This window comes from Rhinatrema bivittatum, chromosome 2 (genome assembly GCF_901001135.1).
Source record: "Rhinatrema bivittatum chromosome 2, aRhiBiv1.1, whole genome shotgun sequence".
Classification (NCBI taxonomy): Eukaryota; Metazoa; Chordata; class Amphibia; order Gymnophiona; family Rhinatrematidae; genus Rhinatrema; species Rhinatrema bivittatum.
The window spans coordinates 713,151,514-713,176,309 of NC_042616.1; the positions used below are offsets into that span (position 1 = coordinate 713,151,514).

The 24,796-nt window shown below is 43.0% G+C and overlaps 1 protein-coding gene across 2 annotated transcripts in view; it reads left to right on the forward strand.

Moving 5' to 3' along the window:
• Positions 1-24,796, forward strand: part of CPQ (carboxypeptidase Q) — an 885,139-nt gene that overhangs the window by 201,668 nt on the left and 658,675 nt on the right. For both annotated transcript variants that reach the window (XM_029591758.1, XM_029591757.1), the window contains exon 3: positions 9,896-10,103. In XM_029591758.1, coding sequence (XP_029447618.1) covers positions 9,896-10,103 — 208 coding nt within the window. The remainder of the gene's footprint in view (positions 1-9,895; positions 10,104-24,796) is intronic.

Below are 24,796 nucleotides of genomic sequence, written 5' to 3' on the forward strand. Positions count from 1 at the left end.
ATCTGTTAGGATTCATGCGTTAGTGGGCCCTTGGCCCGAGGTGAAAGTTGGTACCACCCACAGGAAGGAGCCCCACTGGGCCTCACCGTTGGGAGGCAAGTTCTGTGGCAACAGCCGACACAGCGCAGGGAGTATAGAGAGAGCAAGAGACTGGGGTGTCGGTACAGATGCCAGAGTAGGAACTCCCAGTGGTGAAGTGCTGAGCAGGCCCCGAGGAGCAGGGAACGCAAGGCAAGGAGGAAGGAGTGCCAATGGAACAATCCCAAGGGGCAGAGCCATGAGGTGAGTCAGCAAGGGAGGAATGACGTAGGCTTATCCAGGAAGCGGGGAAGCCCCAGGGGTCTCTGGCAATACACGGAGAACTATCCTGAGGAGCAGGGGAACTGCGAGCACAGTCTCTGACGTTGAAGCAGAACGCCGCCCAGAGGAGATGGGAGCGTGGCGCAGTCACTGAAGTACACAGGGCGCTGTTCCGAGCAGCAGAGAAGTGCGGCACAAGTCACTGAAGTACTCAAGGCGCTGCCCGAGGAGCAGGGAGCGCGGCACAGTCTCCGAGGAACACAGAACGCTACCCCGAGGAGTGGGGAAGCGTGGCACAGTCACTGAAGTAAGAGGCAATGGCCTGCAGAGCGGGGTACTCCTACACTGAGTCTCCACGAGGCAGATTAGTAAGGCAAGGGCCCGCAGAGCAGGGTACACCAACGCTGAGTCTCCACGAAGCAGAGTAGTTCCATGAGTGACCATCGAGAAGCGGGGAAATTGGCAGGCAAGCATCCGAGGCGCAGGGTCCTCCTAGGAGTGAATAGCCAGAGACAGGAATTGAGCCCCTGAGGAGCGTGTACTTGAGAGTGTCTCATGCCAGGAAGTGCAGGATACCGGAACCATGGTCTGAGGAGGGATCAGCAAGAATCAGCAATGAGGGAACTCGTTGCCAAGTCGATTAGAACCAGGCCCCGGTGGTGCTTAAGTGTCCAGGGCTAGTGATGTCATCAGGAGGAGATGCCCCTGAAGTTCCCACCCTAGCGTCCTTAAAGAAGGGCCATGTAGCGTGCGCACCTAGGAGGGCCCGGAGGAGACATGGCGGTCGGCGGCATCCCTGCCGCCATTTGAGGTCCCAGGATAGGGCATCGTGCGTCAGAAGTGGCTAGCTACAGCCGCGAGTTCACCCAAGGAAGAAATAGCGGCAGCACATGAAGTGAGTAAGAGCGGTTGCAGCCGTCTGCGACCGATGGTCATAACAACTGCCTTACATGAATAACACTTGGATCAATTCATTCCTACTGTTTTGAGCCTGCCTTTGGTGAGCTGTACCAGATTCAGATTTTTCCGAATAGCAGCTATGGTTAGAGGGTCTATTGGGGAAAACTAAAATCTATTTGGCACAAGTTGAATAAAAGAGGTTTGGGTCAAGTGGGAAGAAAGTACATTATATCGACTTCCCAATAGTGCCCTCCAAGGTGCTCAAGGCCAGAGGAAGTCTGAGCTGCCTCCCTTTTTTCCATGCACCTCATTGGGGGCCAATGTAATAAAAGCCGTGCTGAAATCGGTGATATTTTTCTGCAAATACCTTTTTGATTGTATGTGCAAAATCCAAAGGCCCTGTCGCATGTAATAAAGGAAGGGTATCCAGTTGAGATATGCGCAGAAAATCCGTGCAAATACACACGCTTAAGGCCCTCTGTAGAAACTCTTGCAGAAAGCCCACATTTTATCGGCATGGGGAGATCGGCAATTGATTCTTGGGGCAAAAGCCCTCCCCTTTCATAAGACAGTGAAGAGGTTAGTGGTCTAGGAGTGTGATTGAAGGTGGGTAGATCAATGTCTAATCCATAAGAACATAAGAAAATGCCTACTGGGTCAGACCAAGGGTCCATCAAGCCCAGCATCCTGTTTCCAACAGAGGCCAATCCAGGCCACAAGAACCTGGTAAGTACCCAAAAACTAAATCTATTCCATGTTACCATTGCTAATGGCAGTGGCTATTCTCTAGGTGAACTTAATAGCAGGTAATGGACTTCTCCTCCAAGAACTTATCCAATCCTTTTTTTAAACACAACTATACTAACTGCAACTAACCACATCCTCTGGCAACAAATTCCAGAGTTTAATTGTACGTTGAGTAAAAAAGAACTTTCTCCGATTAGTCTTAAATGTGCCACATGCTAACTTCATGGAATGCCCCCTAGTCTTTCTATTATCCGAAAGAGTAAATAACCGATTCACATCTACCCGTTCTAGACCTCTCATGATTTTAAACACCTCTATCATATCCCCCCTCAGTCGTCTCTTCTCCAAGCTGAAAAGTCCTAACCTCTTTAGTCTTTCCTCGTAGGGAAGTTGTTCCATTCCCCTTATCATTTTGGTAGCCCTTCTCTGTACCTTCTCCATCGCAATTATATCTTTTTTTAGATGCAGCGACCAGAATTGTACACAGTATTCAAGGTGCGGTCTCACCATGGAGCGATACAGAGGCATTATGACATTTTCCGTTTTATTCACCATTCCCTTTCTAATAATTTCCAACATTCTGTTTGCTTTTTTGACTGCCGCAGCACACTGAACCAATGATTTCAATGTGTTATCCACTATAACACCTAAATCTCTTTCTTGGGTTGTAGCACCTAATATGGAACCCAACATTGTGTAATTATAGCATGGGTTATTTTTCCCTATATGCATCACCTTGCACTTATCCACATTAAATTTCATCTGCCATTTGGATGCCCAATTTTCCAGTCTCACAAGGGCTTCCTGCAATTTATCACAATCTGCTTGTGATTTAACTACTCTGAACAATTTTGTGTCATCTGCAAATTTGATTATCTCACTCGTATTTCTTTCCAGATCATTTATAAATATATTGAAAAGTAAGGGTCCCAATACAGATCCCTGAGGCACTCCACTGTCGACTCCCTTCCACTGATAAAATTGTCCATTTAATCCTACTCTCTGTTTTCTGTCTTTTAGCCAGTTTGCAATCAATGAAAGGACATCGCCACCTATCCCATGACTTTTTACTTTTCCTAGAAGCCTCTCATGAGGAACTTTGTCAAACGCCTTCTGAAAATCCAAGTATACTATATCTACCGGTTCACCTTTACCACAATGTTTATTAACTCCTTCAAAAAAGTGAAGCAGATTTGTGAGGCAAGACTTGCCCTGGGTAAAGCCATGCTGACTTTGTTCCATTAAACCATGTCTTTCTATAGGTTCTGTGATTTTGATGTTTAGAACACTTTCTACCATTTTTCCTGGCACTGAAGTCAGGCTAACCGGTCTGTAGTTTCCGGGATCGCCCCTGGAGCCCTTTTTAAATATTAGAGTTACATTTGCTATCCTCTAGTCTTCAGGTACAATGGATGATTTTAATGATAACTTACACATTTTTACTAATAGGTCTGAAATTTCAATTTTTAGTTCTTTCAGAACTCTGGGGTGTAAACCATCCGGTCCTGGTGATTTACTACTCTTCAGTTTGTCAGTCAGGCCTACCACATCTTCTAGGTTCACCGTGATTTGATTCAGTCCATCTGAATCATTACCCATGAAAACCTTCTCCATTACGGGTACCTCCCCAACATCCTCTTCAGTAAACACCGAAGCAAAGAAATAATTTAATCTTTCCGCGATGGCCTTATCTTCTCTAAGTCCCCCTTTAACCCCTCGATCATCTAACGGTCCAACTGACTCCCTCACAGGCTTTCTGCTTCTGATATATTTAAAAAAGTTCATGATCTGACTTTGACCAAGTGGGAGCTATAATGGTTGATGCCGGTGAGTGCGGGAAATGCAGCTGAGATTGTTGGCTGTTTAAATAGATGTGCAAAATGGAAGTATAAGGCTCCGAGAAGCTTGAGCGGGCCCGGAATGGCACATCCATGATCTGTTAGAGGATTTCTTCATACAGACTGAGAATAGCCCTGGAACTCGATCTATAGGTCAGCACCATCAGCATCTGGCAACCTCAGCAACATTTTCCTCAGGCACAATATTTGCTGCCTGCCTGCCTTTCTGTGAGCAGCTTGAGCCAGGACAACCTGCTCCTCTCAGGCCCTCCTCTCTTTCTCAGCAAAGAAACTGCCTGCTCCTCTCCGCCCTCTCTCTCCTGCCACACTGTAAGACTTCTGCCGCTGTTATTCTTCACCTCTAGACAGGTGCTTTAACTTAACTCCTGCCCAGACCCAGGTGCTAAAAAACCCACTTCAAAAAACCCGCACTAACCTTTCTCCCTGCTAGCATGGCGCCCTGCATTGCCCTTTAATAGATAATTGCTTCCTTTACATGCCATTTGCATGTACTCACGCTTAAATTGCTGTGAGTTTTTGAATGGGTTTGTGCTCGCGTTTTTCCTCGCTAAATGTGCATACACGCATAAGATTAGAATGGATATCCATGCACACAAAAACATGTAGCAGATTACCGTGGCTTATTATATCGGCCCCATTATCGCTTAGGGAAGGAAATTAATCACATCTCTTTTTTTGCTTTCCATTGAAAATCATGGACATTTTTTACGTCATATTCCAGCCACCTGTAATATAAAAATAGTGTCAAGACAAAAGCTTACCAAATGATATCTTTCTAGATTCTTTTAAAGAGACAGTACTGCTTACTAATTTATAACTCACTTTGAGAATGTGTCATGGATTGAAGCAAACTCTAAATCTAAATAAATGAAATGAAATGTGCAGTATCCTAGTATGCTGCTTTAGATGTGACGGGCTTCCCAAATGGAGCCATTTTGTAACCAAGAAGACCCTTAAGATAGGATTCTAGGTGGTGGAGATCCTTGTCTCTTTCTGGGGTTTTTGTAAATGAGTAAGTTTGAGTTATGGAAAATTAGTGATGAGGAAGTTCCACTTGACTGCCACTAGATGGCATCAAGTATGGTAAAATTACACCATGTATGTGCAGTCAGGGAAACTATGGAACAGTGTTGTTTTTTTTTCCATTTCGAAATGGTATGTGTCTTTTAAAGGGTTTAGAAGAAGTGATCTAGGAGGAGTTTATAATGGGGCCTGTATAATCATGGTTTGAAAGTTGATGAGTGACGTGTTAGAGAGAGACATCAGAAGGTTGATGTGCTTGGAGTGCCTCTCCTCAAGGAGAGGACTCTGCAGGGCTTTTCCCCCCAATGGGAAAGGCCCATGCATGGAGGAGTTTCTTGGGAACCTTGAAGTGCATTGACCCAAGGAGGATTACATTTGAGAATCAAATGTCTTGGTAGGAGAAATTATGGTCATATGTGGGAATAGTATTCTGGACCATACTGAAGCTAACTGAAATGGTGTTCTGTGAGAGGAATTTAAGGAGTAATAAAGGGAAAGGCAGCCTATAACTTTTGTAAAGTTAAAGTTTGGAGCGATAAGCTTTTTTCTGTTATGAAATTGATGCTGATTCAGCTTGGCTGATCTAATCAGTGTATTTTATGCCCTTTGTGCACACTGACTACTAGTAATTCCAGACAACAAAAGTTGGTTGTTTGAATATACTTTGGAGTGAGTCCCTATTTTATCTATCCAAGGGAGTTTCTGGTGACAAAAGTTGGAAGAACAGTCATGAGGTTCATAGACGGGGAGACCTTTGTTGTTGGGTTCCCTGTACATCTTAAAAACAAACTGCCCTTGCCTATGACTCAGGTCCACATCACCATCTGCTTACCCAGCTTTTATTGAACACTACTGAAAGACTGGTGCTGTTACCAAACTGGCACTGGGCCCTCGCACATTTTGTATGCCCTTGGGGGGCAGGGTTACATTTATACAAGTGGAAAAAAGTGGCTTGTGCTTTTCTTCTATTGGCCTAGCTAGAATGGATATGTATTTGAACTACACCTCAGTGGCACTAAGAGTGCCTTTGCTCTTTTGTGCAGATTACAAGAGATGTCAAGCATCTCCTAGTAGAATCTTTGGACCCAGGCCAGATTTAAAGGAGGTGCCAGAGACAGTAACCATGTAGATTTATGTTGATCAGAGCTCTTGGTAATAAGGTGCATGGTTGCTTGCTCTCTCAAATAGGCCACTATCATAGCTTATTTGTCAAGGTGCAAGTAATGAAAACTCTGTTATCGGGCTACTGGCTTATTCCAAAAGATGGTAGAAGTGATTGGCATCAGTCAGCCCTCTTATCTCCAGATGCATCCACTATTTTCTCCATGCTATCCATTCCTGCTATACTGAGCAGGAGAGGAACACAATTGAAAGGGATTTTGTGAGAGAGCCTTTGTTACATTAGGGAAACAGGCTATGGTTTGCACCCATATGGGCTTGGTTTATCAAAGGAACCAGGAAGCCATCTACCAAAAATGTAAACATCTAGGTGTGCTGTGACCATCACTTGCCGGTTATAGACGTGGTGGCTAAGTTTCCTGATTCCTTTCATGCAGCTTTTATATTAAGGTAGAACCCCTGTATTTCTGTTTGGGATCCTGAAGACAGAGCTCTACTAGATAAGTGCTGAAACCAATGAATATTTCAGTGGATTCCGACAAGACATTTTGTATAGGTATCTGGTTGCTGTTTTTTCTTATTATATGAAGCCTTCTAGTATAAATATTTCAGCGCATGACTTAAGTTGTGATTGAAGGGTGCGTTTTCTCTGCCCAGTTCCAGATAGTGCTGATGACCTTAGAGTGACTTTGTATATCTAAACAAGTAGAGAAAGCATACAGAGGCATGGCTTTGGGAATGCTTTCCAATATTAATTTGTTGAAGGGGTGGGTGAAAGTGGTAGGGTCTTTGGGGGAATGGAGGATGTGGGTGTATGAGGAGAGTATAGATGATATGTGTGGAAGATTGGATGGTATTGTGTGGTGGGGAGGATGTCTGTGTATGGATGGTTGGTAGAGATGTGTGTTTCAGGATATGGGGCTGTGTTTGTGGGGGTTATAGGTCTGTGCATAATGTTTGTATGAGTATCCGGGGGATATATGTATGTATGCTTTTGGGGGTGAGATGTTGTGTGTATATGGGGGATTGTGGGGTGTGGTGTCTTGGGAGGGGATATTATTATGTAGGTAGCAGATGTGGGGGTTGTGCGTAAGTCTGATGTGAATGGAGAGGTTGTGTGTGTATGGGAGTGTCTGAGGGCAGTATGGATTTGTTTATGTGGGCAGATAAAAATGTGTGTGTAGGTGTTAGGTGTGTTGGGTAGGTTTATGTGAGTGTATCGGGTAGAATTGTGGGTCTGGGTTCTTTTGGGGATGTGGCTGTTTGTTTGTAGTGTGGGTGTAGTTGAGGGGTGTATGGGTATGGTTGGGACAAGTGTGTGTGTGTGTGGGGAGGGGTGAATTGAGAAGCTGCATTTTCCCAGTCTCTGTTGGGGGGAATGGCGGTATAAGTGTGGGAGTGTTGGGATCATGTGCGTGCATGGGTAGATGTGGGTGTACTTGGGAGCAGATGTATATGTGATATATATGCAGGGATAGAGGTATGGGTTGTTGAGGGAATGTAGGGGTATGTGTGGTTGTGTGTGGTGATGGGTATGTGTGAAATTTGGAAGCTTATTTTTGTGCCATTCTTTGCCAGTTGCTTCAGTTATTTTCGCTTTCTCTCTGTCTGTGTTGCTCTGTGGCAAACTGCTGGAAAGGTGTGGAGAGAGGGTTGGGGTGTTTAGAATGGAGCACTGATCAACATTCTAACAGTTTTAACAGCTTCTGGAAGTTTCCCATTGAAAGCAATGTCTTTTTTTTTTTCTTTTGGAGGTTTAGTCCTCTGAAAATACTGATCTGATATTTTGGTTTTCAAACTCATATGAGATCTCCCCATCCTGTTTTGGGAGACTTATTGTGCATTCAACACTGAGCACCCATATTCCTGTGGACCTTACAGAATCGGCCTGTTTGATTTTTACAACACCAATACATATTAATCCAACACCCAGTCTCTCTTCCAGGTTTTAGCACCCAGTTTCATAACAATTTATACAGCCACCAAATTTGTCAGGTTGCTGTTTAAAAACATTCGGCCTCTCCAAGACCACTGAAGATTTAGTTTTAACCATGGTCACACCCAGCCTTTTTTGGAAGCCCAGTGCAGCTGTTTCACTGCTGTTAGCTTTGTAAATTGTTACTCCATGCAGATTATGTATTTATTTATTAGTTTTATATACCGTCAATCTGTGGACAATCTAGACGGTGTACACTTAGGTTATGCCAGCCTCTTAAGAAGCTGGATGCAGTTGCACCATTGCAGTTAAGGTTGTAACCACCGTGCCATGCAAGTTACCCGGGCCTCTTTGTAACTGCCACTCCATGCAGGTTACCCTAACCTCCTAGGAAGCCTGATGCATCTGTACCACTGCTGTAAGGGTTGTAATCTAGCCTAATGCTGTTGTGCTTCTATGCTCTTTGGCTCTCTAAAATTTCGCATAACTGAGCAAACAGTAAAGCTTTCCTTTCGTGTCTTCTCCCATTTATGCTTACCATTGTACTCTGAGTTTTGGTTATCTCTATCTTTGCTGGTAGTCCATTTCAGGCATCTATCATGCCCTTGGTTAATGAATCATTTCTTCATGTTTCTTTTGTACCTTTTCCCTTCTTTCATTTTCCTTTTGTATGGAGGTTTTTACCATCCTATATTTTATTGAAGCCTATCAAATATTTGAACTTTTGTTCCTTCTTTCTTCCATCTGCTGTGCTTTGAGTGTCTTTGGCGTTTCGTTTTAGGGTTTATTTTGCAGAATTCTTTTCTGAATTACCTCCATCTTCTCGTTGTCCTTTTGAAGGTACGGTTTCCAGAATGGAAAACAATCGTGAAGTGTGTGTGCGTGTGTGGGGGGAGGGCTCCTTTTTTTTGCTTACAATCTCTCTCCTTATTGCAACTGTGTAATTGCTAGCTTTCCCTGTTGCTTTACTACATTGACATGCTACATTCAGGTTGACAATTTGTGTCCCACCAAATGTGTGATTTTATATTTTATCTTATTGCTCTTGACCATGCTTCCGCTTTTTTCCTCCCAAATTCCCTTTTGTTTGTTCCCTCGTCCATCTGCTCAGTTGCATGCAAACATATTTTCCCCTCAGGTTCATCAGCAATGTCACTAATGAAAGATATTGAAAATAAGTGGTCTTGGTACCTCACTGGTCCTTTGCCTTCACCAGAGTGGACTCCATTTATCACCACACTCTGCGTCTCGCTGCTTATCCAGTTCCTTACCCAATTCACAACTTCCTGGCCTATTCCCATACTATTGACCTTGCTGACCAGTTCTTCTGCACATACATTATTGGCCTATTTGTTGCTGTTTGGGCTCCCGAGCAATCTCTTTCTAAACTCAAGATGTCTATATGTTATTCACCAGTCCCCCCCTTCCTCCCACCCCCTAAATAGCTCTCTGCTGTTGTCTCCTTATCTCTTCCCAATGTATAAGGAAAAGGTGAAGGTAATAGTCGGTGAGCTGTAGAATTCATTTACAGCATTTCATTTCATTTTAAGTTGTGCGTCTCCAGCCTTTAGAAGGTTGTCTGAAGCAGTGTGCAGAGCATTACAAACAATAGCAACAAAGTACATAATAAAATACATTGGGAAAGCATTGTCTGACAAATTCTTGTTTCAAGTGCTGTTTTCTCTTTAGAGTGGTGTCTGTGTTCAAGTAAGCTAAGTTGCGATATCTAAAAATGCTGAAATGAAAGAAATGGAATTGGTATTTTAAATCCAAAGGCAACTTTTTCTATAGCCTTTTCTCTGAACATTATTATAATTCCACTTAACCAAGCATTTGCTTTGTGTCTTTATTCCCTCCCTCACCGTGTGGATCGTGTAAAACACCGACTGGGAAAATGCCCCATAATATTATGCTCAGCTGCAAAAGGCAGCTTTGGCTTCTACCTAATGAGTATTTATCATCCGCTTTATATAAATGTGCTTTCAAGTAACTAAAAAAAATCTATTTCCAGGGATTACAGCTGAAGTCCTAGTGGTGACCTCATTTGCAGAACTGCATAGGAGAGCTGCAGAGGCCAGAGGGAAGATCGTTGTCTACAACCAGCCTTTTGTCAGCTATGAAGAAACGGTGAAGTACAGATCATTTGGCGCGGTAGAGGCTGCCAGAGTTGGAGCTGTGGCATCCCTCATCAGGTCTATTGCCTCCTTTTCTATTTATAGGTAAGGCTAATATTCATAGCATGGGTTCTCTCTGTGCTGCTTTGTTTTAAATGTTGATTTGTTTGTTGATTTGTTTATCAAGGGACATTAATGGTTCGACAAATCTGAACACGTGTTGTCAAAATAACACACAAAGTAGTGAAAGGAACGACTGACTAAGCATAGAAGAAAAATAATAAGGACAAATTACAGGATTCTGGTGAGATTTATTATGGTCTCAGCTTTCTAACAAAATTTCCACCATGATTTGCAAAATGTTCTTCATAGTATTTTTTATTTATTTTATTATATCCTCTCCTTCTTTTTTGATTTACTTTTAACATACATAGGGTCCTACTTATTAAGTATTTTTTTCAGAGGCACATAATGGAGTAGAAAACAGACCACATAGTAACATAGACGATGGCAGAAAAAGACCAATTAGTCTATCCAGTCTGTCTAGATATTCTATTCACACTGCTAAGCATACATCTCAGCTGTCAGCCACAGTGTGAGATCACTTTCAAAAATCTCTCCTTATCTGGGACAATCTTTTTTATGTCTTCCCTCTTGGTACTCAGCCTTTTTGGGTAGAAGAACATAAATGATCACCTCCGATATGATGTCACTACGAATATCGGTATAGGAAAGTTTATAAATAAATAAACCTATTAGTTCCCTTCAGCATCATCTTTCTCATTGTTAACCACAAGGCTCTATAATAATTTAAATTGCCAGCAGTCCTGGTATGGTTATTGCCCAAACACCTGGCCTTCTAGGTCCTATGTAGCCTGTTAGAGAGACTCTGCTACGTTCGTGCCTTTGTTTCCACTAGGTGCTCTGGTTACATTCAACCTGCCAGACCCAGCTGATAGTTGATTATCATTTCATTTCCAACTTGTTGATCAGCTTCCTTATTGAAAATAAACTTGTAAAAATACAATCCACATAGAGTAAAATAAAATATATCAAACCAACACACGGGCCAGCCCCTCCCCAGCTCTACAGCCATCTACCATTACAGCCTACCAAATGAACCAGGCCAAGAGGTTGTGTATATTTCTGCAAGGGTTTCATATTAACCACTTTACCATTCATTCTGGCAGCCTCAACATTCATGGTTGAATCGGGCTAGTATGGCGCTATAAATGCATGCCACTGGATTATGCTTTCTGCTGTCTCTTCACTTTTAGCAATAGAGGATCCTCATGCTTATCTAGAACCCTCTTAAACTCCTTTACTATGTTAGCCATCACCACCCTTCCCACCATGGCATTCGATGCAGCTACCATCCATTTTATAAGAAAATATTTCCTGATGTTGCACCTCAGTCTATGCACCAGAGCTTCCTATACTATCTCTTGTTCTACAACTTTCTTTCTCTTGAAACAAGTCTGTTTCTTGGATATTATTCAGATATCTGAAAGGTATTAATGTGTCTATATCATCTCCCCTTTCTTGCCTCCTTTTAATCTCTTAAGAACATAAAAACATAAACATAAGATATGCCAATACTGGGTCAGACCAAGGGTCCATCAAGCTCAGTATCCTATTTCCAACAGTGGCCAATCCAGTGGCAAGTACCCAAACATTAGATAAATCACAAGCTATTATTTCTTGTTAATTACTGTACTAGCAGTTTATGGATTTTTTCTCTAGGAACTTATCCGAACCTTTTTTAAACCCAGTTACACTAACTGCTGTAACCACATCCTCTGGCAATGAATTCCAGAGCTTAACTATGCTCTGAGTGAAAAATAATTTTCTTTGATTTGTTTTAAATAAGCTATTTGCTAACTTCATGGAGTGCCCCCTGGTCCTTCTCTTATCCGAGAGAGCAAATAACTGATTTACATTTACTTGTTCAACTGTTTTCAGCCGATGCCAGACCGACTGAAGGAAAGACTGCACCCTGACCAGACAAGTACCCACTTGCTGCCTGCACCGAGGGACACAGAGGCCTCCTGCCTTCACCTACCGGCTCTACTCGCTTCCCCCTGCAACTCGGCCTACCGGCTCAGCAACCTGCGACGTGCCCGACATGCTCACAACCCGCATTGCCGAAGGCGCCGAGAGGAGGGGGATTTAAATGCAGACACTAGACTGACCGAAGGAAAGACCGCACCTTGACCAGGCAAGTACCCACCCGCTGCCTGCAACGAGGGACACAGAGGCCTCCTGCCTCCACCTACCAGCTCTACTCACTCCCCCCTGCGACTCAGCCTACCGGCTCAGCAACCTGCGACGCGCCCGACACGTCCACAACCCGCGTCACCAAAGGTGCCGAGAGGAGGGGGATTTAAATGCCGATGCCAGACCGTAGGCATCGCAAGCCTAAGGAGCGTGACAAAGGGGCACTCCCCTTTGTGCACTCCTTAGTACAACCCTTAGAATGCATCCCATCAAGGCAACTATTCAACATGCAATTAACAAAGGAGACGACATCCCACATGATCCCAACCTGCCTTGACAGGCACACCCTTAAGAAAAACAAGCAAGCACAAACACAAGTTAAACCCACCTCCCCAAAACCAAAAGAAAGAAATAATAGACAGCTAATAAACATTACACACAACATCCCTAATCAATACATGAACTACATACTACTCTCCTTCCTACTATTCAATGCTCAATCAATAGTAAAGAAAATTCCAATAATCTCTGACCTACTCACCGACTCAAAACCAGACTTCATCGCAATAACAGAAACATGGATTAAAAACACCGACTCCGTACTAATTAACCAAATTGACAATCCAACCTACAAAACATTCTCAATACCCAGGCCAAAAAAAAAAAGGCGGAGGCCTAATGCTAATCGTTAAAACAAATCTACAGATGAAACTACGCCCAACAAACATATGTGCACCCTATGAAATCACACTATTTGACTCCACAAAACTTCAAATATGCCTGGTCTACTGTCCCCCTGGCTCACTGGACCACAACTGCTCTCCATTAATAGAATTTCTTATGACCAATAGCACACTAAATAAACCTATCATCATCTTAGGAGACTTCAACATCCACATGGACACATTCCCCCACTCAAAAACATGCCAAACAATCATTGATGCACTATCAACACTGCGACTAAAACAAATTATCAATACCCCAACATACAAAGCTGAACACACCATAGACCTCATCTTCATTAACCCCGATACATGGTTAACCTATGATACAAACATCACCAAAATCCCCTGGTCAGATCACCACCTGATTCGATCCAACATGATTTACAACTCCAACCTCACAACAACACAAAACACCCCGATAACCATGACATACTGTCCTCCTTTCAACACTGAAATCCTCCAAGAAAACTTCAAACTGAGCTAACAAAAATAGACCTATCAAACACCAAAAATGTCACAAAATCATGGCTAAACATCACCAAAACTGTTGCTGACAACATAAACCCCACTATCACAAAAACAATAAAGAACCCACAACATATGAACCAGTGGTACCAATGACAACATCAGCTCGGCCAAACGCCAGCTCCGGAAGAAAGAAAAGGCATGGCGTAAGAATATATCAACATCTCTGCTAACCACATATCGAAGCTACCTATCTCACTACAAAAATCTCATTAACAACACTAAAAAAGAATTCTTCTCAAACAAAATTAACAAGTTCCAACACAACCCCAGAATGCTATTCTCCATAGTACAAAATCTCACAAAAACCTCAAACAACCAGAAAACACCTTGCACCAAAATCGGAAGCAATGAGTTTGCCGAATTCTTCAATAAGAAAGTAATAAACTTAATCAACGACAACCTGTACACCAACAGCCAAAACATCAAAATGAAAATAAAAGTAATACCAAACTGGTCAAACTTCGACACAGCCTCTACCCTAGAAATCCAGGCAATCATCAAAAATATGAACCCTGCCAACCTCCCCCTCGACAGCATCCCCATACCAGCTATCAAAACAATGGAAACCACTCTAACTAAAATACTCACCGATATCGTAAACCTATCCCTGACTGAAGGAAACTACCCCAACTGTCTCAAATCAGCAGTAATTAAGCTGATCTTAAAAAAGAACAATTTGGACCCCGACAACCCTGTAAACTATCGCCCCCCATCTCAAACCTATCCCTCATAGCCAATATCATTGAAAAGGTGGTACACTCCCAACTCACTGACCACCACAAATACCTACTCATCCTCTTAGACCTATCAGCAGCATTCGACACAGTTAACCACACAATTCTCCTAGACCGTCTGACAGAAATAGGACTAACCGACATAACCCTGCGATGGTTCTCATCATACCTATCTAACCGAAGCTACCAAGTATCAATTAACAACACCCTATCCAAAAAAATAAACCTGAACACTGGAGTTCCCCAAGGATCCGCCCTGACCGCTACTCTTTTCAACATATACTTTCTCCCAATATGTCAACTTCTAAATGATCTCGGAGTGACTCACTTCATCTACGCAGATGACATACAAATATTAATACCAATTCAAAATACACTGGAAGAAACATAAAGATAACAGCCACATACCTAGCCGCAATCAAACAACTGCTAACACACATGAAACTCATAATAAACATCGAAAAACCCGAAATAATAATCTTGGAATGAAAACCCAGCCCCTCTCCCCCACCACCACTCAAGCTTGAAAATCAGATGGCCCCAATCTCCCCAGTCACACATACATGGAACCTAGGAGTCATCAATGACAGCAAACTATCCTTCAGGAATCACATAACAAACAAAATTAAGGACGGATATCACAAACTATTAACTCTAAGGCGTCTAAAACCATTTCTAACCCCAAACGATTTCATATCTGTACTACAACTACTCATTTTCTCAAACATCGACTACTGCAACTCCCTACTACTCAGACTACCATTTTCCAACATAAAACCACTCCAAATCCTACAAAAGTCTGCTGCCAGAATCCTAACAGGCACAAAAAAGAATGAACATATAACCCCTACCCTTATATCACTACACTGGCTCCTAATCAAAGTCCGAATAGAGTACAAGACACTGACCATCATACACAAATTAATACACAAGGAACAAATAGACTGGTCAGGCATAAACATCACTTTCCATAACCCTCAACGAAACCTCCGATCTAACAACAAAGGCCTCCTAACAACCCCCTACGTCAGAACTGCACAACACACAACAATCCGAGAAAGAGCATTCTCCATTGCCAGCCCCAAAATTTGGAACATACTTCCGACTGAACTAAGGCTACAACTCAACCTAAAAACATTCAAGAAAGAACTTACCAAAACTCCTTGGTGGTCCAGTGGGGGGTCCGGGAGCCATCTCCTGCACTCACGCCCTCGGCTGCCGGTATTCAAAATGGCGCCAATAGCCTTTGCCCTCACTATGTCACAGGGGCTACCGGTGCCATTAGTCAGCCCATGTCACATGGTAGGAGCACAAGATGGCCAGTAGCAAGTCTTGTGAGGGCTGGTGATTGATCTGCTCATGTCAGAGGAGAACAAGGAGGTCAGTCAGTTTTGTTTCATGAGATCAACTCCTAGTGCTTTCATGCTATACTATAGCGTCGGACTACTTTACACTTACCGTCCCATTCCACCCATCAGGATTATCCAGAGGATTCTAAAGGACAGGACCAGGGTTATTCTCATAGCCTCAGCTTATCCATGTCAGGTGTGGTATTCTTATCTTCTCCAGCAGTTCACCTGAAAATCTAGCTGGGAGTGTGAGTCTTATCACCCAAGAAGATGGGAAGTAGTGCCACCCAAATCTTCTAGCCTTGGCCCTCATGGCATGGATGCCAAATACACAGCAGTATCCTCCTAATTCCTTCCTAGGGCTGTCAGCTAGAAAACCTTTTACCAGGAAATCCTTCAGCTTCAAGTGGAAGAGGTTTTCTGCATGGTGTGTGACCAGTCATCTGGACTCCTTCTCTTGTGGTCAAAGAGACCACCCCCTTCCTCTCATTAACAGGCATCCTTACATCTTTGGTCAAATTACATCTCGGGGCCATGGGGTTTATCACTAGTGGATGGACATAGCTCCAATTTCTCTCCACCCTTTAGTGTCAAAGGTTCATGAAGAGACTGTAGTATGCCACATGCTTATCCAGTCATTTTTTTTGGGATATCCACAGTGAATATGCATGAGAGATTTGTATAGATTGGAGACCCATAATATGCAAATCAATCTCATACATATTCATTGTGGCAATCCTGAAAAACCACCAGGATATGTGTGCTTTCAGGAGTGGGTTGGAAAACACTGGCATACCAAGCTTCCAGTTAATAAACCCCTGGTACCATAGGACAACAGTGTGGTCCTAGATCCACTTATGAAACCTCCCTTTGAAACTCTCAAGTTGGTGGACCTGAAGTTTTGTGACCCTACTTTTAGTTTTTTTCATAGCAAAGTTGTTCTGTGTACTTACCACTTTCAGAATAAATTTAGGGATTCTGTATTCTACATCTAGCATAATATTTTGCTGCCTATGTTCTTTCCAAAACATCAAACACAAAATAGAATGGATTCTTGGCTCCTTGAACTGTGAGAGCCCTAGATGGTTACTTGCAGAAGACTCATCCTCATCTTCAAGTTTCTCTACTCTTCTTGTCCTTTGATCCCAATAGATTGGGAAGGCCAGTTGCCATAAATCTTTCAAATTTTCTAGTGGATTATGTAGAACACTGCTGCCCATTGGCTGACTTGCAGATTACGTTTTTTGCCAAGGCTTAACAAATGAGAACCTTTTTTACTTCAGTGGATCATCTGAGGGCTACTTTGTTGAAGATATATGCAAAGCTTCTGTTTAGTCATCAATCCACATCTTTACATCTCACTACTGTCTGGACTCCATATCCTGGAGAGACAATATTTTTATTCACCCAGTTGCCTGCTCTCTACTGGGTAGATTCTGGGTTATCTCTTTAGTAGTTGCTCTGGAAAATAACCTTCAGCTTGGGATTCTTCACTAGTTATGGATGATTTAATCCTGCTTCTTGTTGGAGAAAGAAAAATTGCTTGCCTGAAATCAGTGTTCTCCGTAGACAGCAGGATAAATCAGCCATACATTTATTACTTACCTGCCTCCTTGGAGAATCTACAACTCATCTTTAACTTAAGATCTGGAAGAGACTGAGGGGCTCATGAGGCAGTGATCATGCGTGAGAACTCCTGTGCTTGCTAGAATGACTTTTGAACTCTGATAGCTGAGTCCGCATCTGTGCCGTCAGATGACATCATCCACTAGTTATGGCTGATTTATCCTGCTGTCTGCAGAGTTACCCTGGTTACAGGTAAGCAACTTTGCTTTGCCTGTCATTTAGGACTCTACTTCATGATAGCTCCTTACTACATGCTAAAGGATATAGCAATATTTAAATTATGTGGTACTTTACCAATTAACAATACCTTTGAATTGCTTCTTTGTATTTCTTCATTTGTCTCTTGGCCTGGTAGTTTCTTCCTGTTCTTTTTAGGCTTCTAGCTCATTCAGAACTGACCTCTGTTGAGCTACCGTCCATAAGCCTTCATTTGCAAACACTTGTGTTTTTCCCCTTAATTTTATATCCTGTCCCAAATTACTTAGCATAGCCATAAGTGCCACAGCCTTTGACCATGGGCCAAGGATGATAGCTCTCTCCAGAACATGCTGATATGGACCCAAGTCTTGCCACTAGGTATTACTGTTGAACGATGGCTGAGACTCTCTCCAGCCAGTGTCTCTGAATGCTCTGTGGCTGCTTTTGTCCCCGCTGCCTCAAGAAGCAGAGCCTTGTTCCAAGAATCAAACATTGGTCCTCTGCATGGCACTATGCAGCACTGCTATTGAGCCACCAATGTGGCCTAGTTTAATTTTATATGTATTAATTTCCTTCTCCTCCCAACCTACTCTCATTTTTTTCATCCTAATTTGAAATATTTTTGTAATTATCTTATGAAATAGCTCAAGAGAGCAGTTCAGAATATTTAATGGTCTTCTGGATCTTGATAGCATTTTACTTAGATTAGATTTTTTTTCAAGCTACTGTATGATTAAGGACTTTTGCCTTATGATTGTTTTTCTTTTCTCTACACATTTCTTGAGCCATTTCCTCTGGAACAGATGCTCCTCACCATGCTGCCATCTATGTCACATGGAACATAATTTTCAAAGCATTTCCATGGGTAAAACTGTGCTTTACCCCTGGATATAGGCTTTTAGGAAATCGCCACCCTATATATGCATAAAAGTATGTACATTTATTTATTTATTTATTTATTTTTAGTTTTTATATACCGACATTCTTGTATAATATACAAATCATACCGGTTTACATTAAAACATTACATAGGGCCTTTATGTGCATACTTTTATCCACGGTAGGGGGAGGCATTCTTGTGGCTGGGATTGAAGAAAGATTTGGAATTACGTGCATACTTTTTAAAATGCAAAAGTATATGTCTATTTTTAGCCAGAAATATTGCTCACACAGTATAGGTATAAATGTGTGTGGGTAACTTTCAAAGTGAAAGAATGGGTAAAAAGTCCCCTTGGACTTTGCAGATATATGGCTGGTGCATGTTATAAAATCCGGGCTCGGTGCGTGCCGAGCCTGAGTGGAGCCCCGATGGCGTTCTCCATTCCCTCCAAGGCCGCTCCGAAATCGCAGCTGTACCGGAGGACTTGAACACTCCTGACCCTGCCCCGCTTCCACACCCCTGGACCGCCCTCGTACCACCGCCATTCCCCCTGCCCCGCCCATTTTCAAAAGCCCCGGGACATACGCGTTTTCGGGGGTTACATGCATATCTTACGTGCATAACCTTTTGAAAATCTCCCCCACCGAGAACAGAATTAATCTGATTTCCTGGGCCAAGATATTTCATGTTACATACTCCAAGAAATCTAGTAAAAAGAGCTAGGGTGCTAGAGTCTGTTAACCACATAGGTACAATGAGAGAGGTCCCACAGAGAGGAATATTTTCATGTAAGTCACCTACATCATTGTCCTGAAAAGGTTGGCTTTTTTGGTCCCATCTTGAACTTAAAAACTCAGTTGGTTTGAAATGCAGAAGTTTTCATCACCCAGAGTATCAGGCCAAGAGACTTCTATGCTTTCTAGATCTTCAGAATGCATACTGCATTTTCCAAGCCTATCAAAAGTAAAAGCTTAGAAGATGGTATATGAGCACCACTTGTTCAACACAAACTGTCCTGCCTAATCTGTTACTATAAATCTTGCACATTCTGTTATCTCTCTCTCTCTCTTCCCTTGCCACCAATGTCCATTTGTGTTTTTATGCTTGAATTCTGCCAATTTTATGGCTTCTGACACCTTTCCTGGAGGATTGTTCCAGGTGTCCATCAGGTTCTTAGTGAATATTTTTCCTGACATTCCTTTTTTGCCTCTCTTCCTTCAGCTTCATATAATGACTTCTCCTTGAGCTTCCTATTCTCTGTGAAGTGCTACCTTCTGGTAGCTTATGTGAAATGTGCTAGATATTTGAGTGCTTGTATTATCTGCCCATTTTCCCTTCTTTCTGCTAATTCATATATATTTACTATACCTTCTTTAATCTCTCTCTATATGGCTTATTTCCAGACCATGCACCATCTGGGTGGCCCTCCTTTGAACTGCCTCCATATAATCAATTTATTTTGTAGCCTTCAGAATTGCAAACCGTATACAAGGTGGAATCTCACCAGAGACCTGTATGGAGGTAATAGTACTTCCCTTTTTCCACTATATTTCTTTTCATGCACCTAAGTATACCATTTATTTTTCCAGCTGTTCTGTCACACTGACTGGCTACTTTGAGGTTATTTGAGATAATGCCCAGGTCTCTTCCAAGGTAGTATCTCCAGATGAGTTAGTTTTATGTGTACTGTGACATACGCTGCATTCATGTTCTATGTAAACCGATGTGATGTTCACAGTGAATGTCGGTCTATAAAAATGTTAAATAAAATGAATAAACCCTTAAGCCAGAGTATGTTATGTATAATATTAGTCTCTCAAATATACTACTACTGGTCTTCTAAATGCTTGCATTGTGACAAAGCTTTCTTCTGGAGCCATATGATATAATATATACAGGCAATATATCAATATGTGCTTGAAGGTATTTTTTTGTATTTTTTTAGACAGGCAAGTGGTACTCAACAGCTGGAACTATTTCTAGATCTTCCTGCCACATTTTCTTAGTCTTTAATTGTATCTTGTGGTACTGCATCATGATATATATCTCTCTCTCTTCATACGTTGCACAGAATAGTCATTTAGCACTGACACTTTATTAGCATTGCCAATTTTTGTGTTTTTCTCCTTTACCACGCTGTCTGGTTTTTCTAGCTTCCAGCTTATTATCAGTTGAAACAACTTAATTCTCGGCGGTTCTGTAAGGGTTGCATTTTTTTCTGGAACAGCAGTACTATAGTTTATATACAGTTTCCAGTAGTTGAGTAGAAAGTGAGAAACTTTGTTACCTCTGATTTGAGTTAGGACCACCCAGGCTGACTTGGTGGTTTTTGGGAGAAAGATTCTTTTCAGTGATTCCCTGGCCTATTGGGATCTGCCTCTAGGTTTTAGTAAAGAGTCTTTTGTTAGAAGTTTGGAGATTTGGATTTTTATGTGAGGTGAGAGGCCTGGCTTTGCTGAAGTAAGTTTATCTCTGGATTTGGTGGCCAGTGGCAAGACAAATCTGGCATACCCGTGTCAGGGAAGGCTCAGTGGAGAAGAATCACCTTAGAAGTTTGTGGACCTGAGAAGAGTTTTTTTCCCCTTTTGGTAAGTGAGGAAGTTTACTACCACCCTTCCTCACAGCGATACAGGGCTACCACAGCCCTGCTTTCTTCAGCATTAGACTTTCCCCCAGAGAAGTCCCTGGGAGGAGTTCAGAGTAAGGAGGAGTTTTCTTGTTTTTACATCCAACCAGTTGAGATATTTTGGGAGTCACGATTCCAAAGATTTATGAGACTGCAGGGATTGCAAAATGATTAACTATTCTGTACTGTTAAAGCACTTTTTAATATTAGTTTCAGTCTCCTTTTATACTTTTGCTTATCTTTTCTCTCAATGTTGTGTGCTGGATTGTTGCATCCTCATCTACTCCTAGATATTTATGAACACCTTCCTGCTCAAGTTCCTTTATATAATAGACTTATTCAGAAAGATGTATTCAGTTTTGGTTAGCTTTCCTTATGAAGCCCCTGTTTCTTAAGTCTAGTAATGCAGGAAATTATGTTGTCCATGATGAAGTTGTTTTTTTAGTTTTTCATTGCTTGTGATTTTAATTTATGAATGTGATTTATGTAAGCTGCCTAGATCTTTGTGATTGGTGGTGTTGTGAATGATGTGAGCATGAGCACATCTTACCATGGCACAATTGGCACAACCTTATGGCCTGGGCCCTAGGTTTTTCACCGATGGCAGGTGAGCACGTCTTGGCATGGGCCAGGCTATTGTTATGGTTTTGAGGTGTTGGAGTGGATTCTTGGGTACTGCAGTGATGGCCACTCCCACTGGGAGGAGCCTCATGAGGAACCACAGTACTAGGCTAGACTCTATACACGCAGACACAGAGAATTTGTATTTATTATACAGCTTGATGGTACTCTCCGGGGAGCGGACAGCAATGAAGTAACCCAGTAGAAGTAGTCCATGGGTCCTTAGCAGAGGAGACCAGTCCCACACTCGAGTAGATGATAAGCAACGCAGGGTAGCAGAGGAAGGTCCCCGATGGAGCGCTGAAGCTGAAGGTGAGACAAACTGACAGGGTTAGTACTCACTGAAGTAGATAGCTGTATTGATGAAGATCCTGGCAGGCAGAAGTAGTTCAGTAGTAGGCACCAGAGTAGGGAGAGCAGGCCCTCGAGAAACGAGTACCCGATATCCCAGATAGGTACCTGAAAGAGAGCATAAGGGCCCCTGAGGAGTGGGTACCCAGGTTAGCGATGAATAAGCCCGAAGGGCAGAGAGAGAGCTTCCTGTGGCAGCTAGGAAGCGGCAGAGTAGCTTAGATCGGAGGCATTCCAATCCAATCCAATCCTTGCTAACTCAGTTTGTTAGCAAACGAAGGGCAGGCTAAATACCAGGATGTGATGCCGTTACTCAGTGGGGACGCCCCCGAGATTCCCACCATGACATGGATAAAGATGTGGGTGGCATGCGGCCCTCAGGAAAATCATGGTGAACACCGTCGCCATTGCCATTCCGGGGACGCCGGAGAGAGCGGCATGAAGACGCCATCTTCCCAAGGCTTGAGGAGAAAGAAGGAAGAAAGGTGAGGCACAGAGGTCGAAGTCGTCTGAGACCGACGGACGTAACAACTATGACAGAGCCCAAGGGCCTAAGATGAAGGCAAGGCTGAGGCTGAAGACTTGAGCAGAACAAGGCTGAAGACCTGGAGCAAGGCTGGAGACAAGGAACCAAGCGACCTTTGCTGTGGCAAGGGTGGAGTTTCTGAAGATCCCTTTTATAGGGCAAATGGCAGTGACATCATCCAAGGGTGCCACGGGCTTTTCTCACCATAAGTCCTTTAAAGGAAATGGTGTCATGTGCATGTCTAGGAAGGAGCGTCAGAGGAATAGCGGCATCTTCTGTGCATTGGCAGCTTTCAGGGTGCTCCCAGCGAGCGACAAGCATAACAGTACCCCCTCCTCTAAGCCCTCTCCTCAGATCTCTTTTCTTCAGTTTCTGAGGAGACGAAGGTACCTCTTTACCAGCTAGGAGCTTGGGGTCTTGGCATGGGAACCAGAGATTCTTTGGTTTTGGAACTGGACTGAAGAACCATTCCAAGCTGAAGGCTTGGGTGAAGGCAGGATCTGATCCTGATTTGCAGGCAATTATCCTTTGGTAGGAAGACAATGTAAATCGGATTTGAGATGAGCAGGATGTAGATTGAAGTGGCAGGTCTAGTACTTCCAGCAAGGTGGTTTGAAGCAAAGTGACTGGAGATAAGGATGAGTCAGCACAATGCTCCCAGCAGGTTGGACCCCACTGGTCAATCTGTAAGACATTCAAGTCAATGAACTGGGAGAACTGTGTCTCTGATGGAGTCAGAGCCAAGGTAGTCTAAGTACAAAAGGGCTGGAGGCCTTAGATAGCACATAAAACTGAAGATGTTCTCGGTGAGACCCAATCTGTATAGTACTAGGCAAGGAAGCGGTGGTCATGCGACCAGGTAGAAGTTCTCCATAGAAAGATGAAATAACTCAGGGGGTGGTTAGGCTGGTAGTAGGGCAACCACATTGGTGTAGCAGTGATTCTTGGATAAAGTTGCCTTCAGCTCCTGAGTCCACTAAGGCTTTGGTATGAGCTGAGTGTTTTCCCTAGGTGAGGTGCACTGATTATCATTAGTTGTGGAGAAGAAGCAGGAGGGTGCAAAGCTACCCTCCTGATGAAGCTTCTTTTTACAGTATTTTCCAGACTCTCGGGATACCAACTGATAAAATGATCTTGTGCGATACAATAGAGACAGGTTGTGCAATCTTCGCCTTTGTTTTTCATCTACTGAAAGTCGGGTGTTACCCACTTGCATAGGCTCTTCACAGGCTACGATCCTTGAATGCTCTGTAGTGGACTCTGGGAGAATTAGCGGCTTGGAATCGTGGGTGTGATGCAATGGGAGCTCTTCTTTTCTTGAGCTTGTTCCTGAAATCTCAGATCTATTGACATAGCCAGGACAATAAGTGCTGCTAGGATCAGGGGAAGGTCCCAAGTTGCTAGTTTATCTTTTATTCTCCCGGTTAAGCCTTGCTAAAAAATGGCGGTTTGACTGTCTTCGCCCCAACTGAGTTCAGAAGCTAGAGTACGAAATTCTACTGTGTACTTGCTGACCGAATGAGTGCCTCAATGAATACGAAGAATTTCTGTAGCAGCGGACAAAAGGTGACCGAGTTGGTCAAAAATCAGGCAAAACTGTTGTATCAAATTATCCAAGTTTCTGAGAAGTAAGTCATCTTGTTCCCACAAGGGAAGCCCGTACGAGAGCAGGAGTGTTCATCAGACAGAAGATATATTTATAAATTTATTTATTTATTTATTTATTTATTTAACATTTTTTTATATACCGAGGTTCTAGAGACAAAATCACTAAGCACTTCGGTTTACAGACAACAGTTGAAATGACTGACATGAGTCTTACAGAGAACAGGAGATAAGAACTGGGATATAAAACAATTAACTCGTAATGACATAAAATCCTTAAGTAACAGAGTTAGTAAAGATTGACACGGTCAGAAAAAAAATGAGCCAGCTGTAACTCGAATTCCATCTTGTAAACATCTTAGGTCACCACTGTACCTCAGAGGTGGTGTGAGTTGAATCATGGATTCCATAGGCTGGATAGGTGCCAGTACAGGGTTTGCAAGAGCTGGAACTGGGACTGAAGCTAGGCGTTGGACTTATCTAAGAGCTGGGACAAGGTCAGTAATAACCCATTGACTTGATCAAGTTGCTGCTGGGCTTACTGCATGAGCCTGTTCAGAGTATGTAATTCAGTCTTTTGCTCCTGCATCTGGGAGGCCAAGGTAGCAATGGCCCATTGCAGGGACATGTTCACTCTGCCATGGTGCAATTGATGCAACCTTGTGGCCTAAGGCTTAAGGTTTGCACCAATGGCAGGTGAGTGCGTCTTGGCACGGGCCAGGCTATGGTAGAGTCCAAGGACTAAAACAGATTCAGGATTGAGGCTGAGGCTGAAGACTTGAGTGGAGCAAGGCTGAAACAGAAGACTGAAG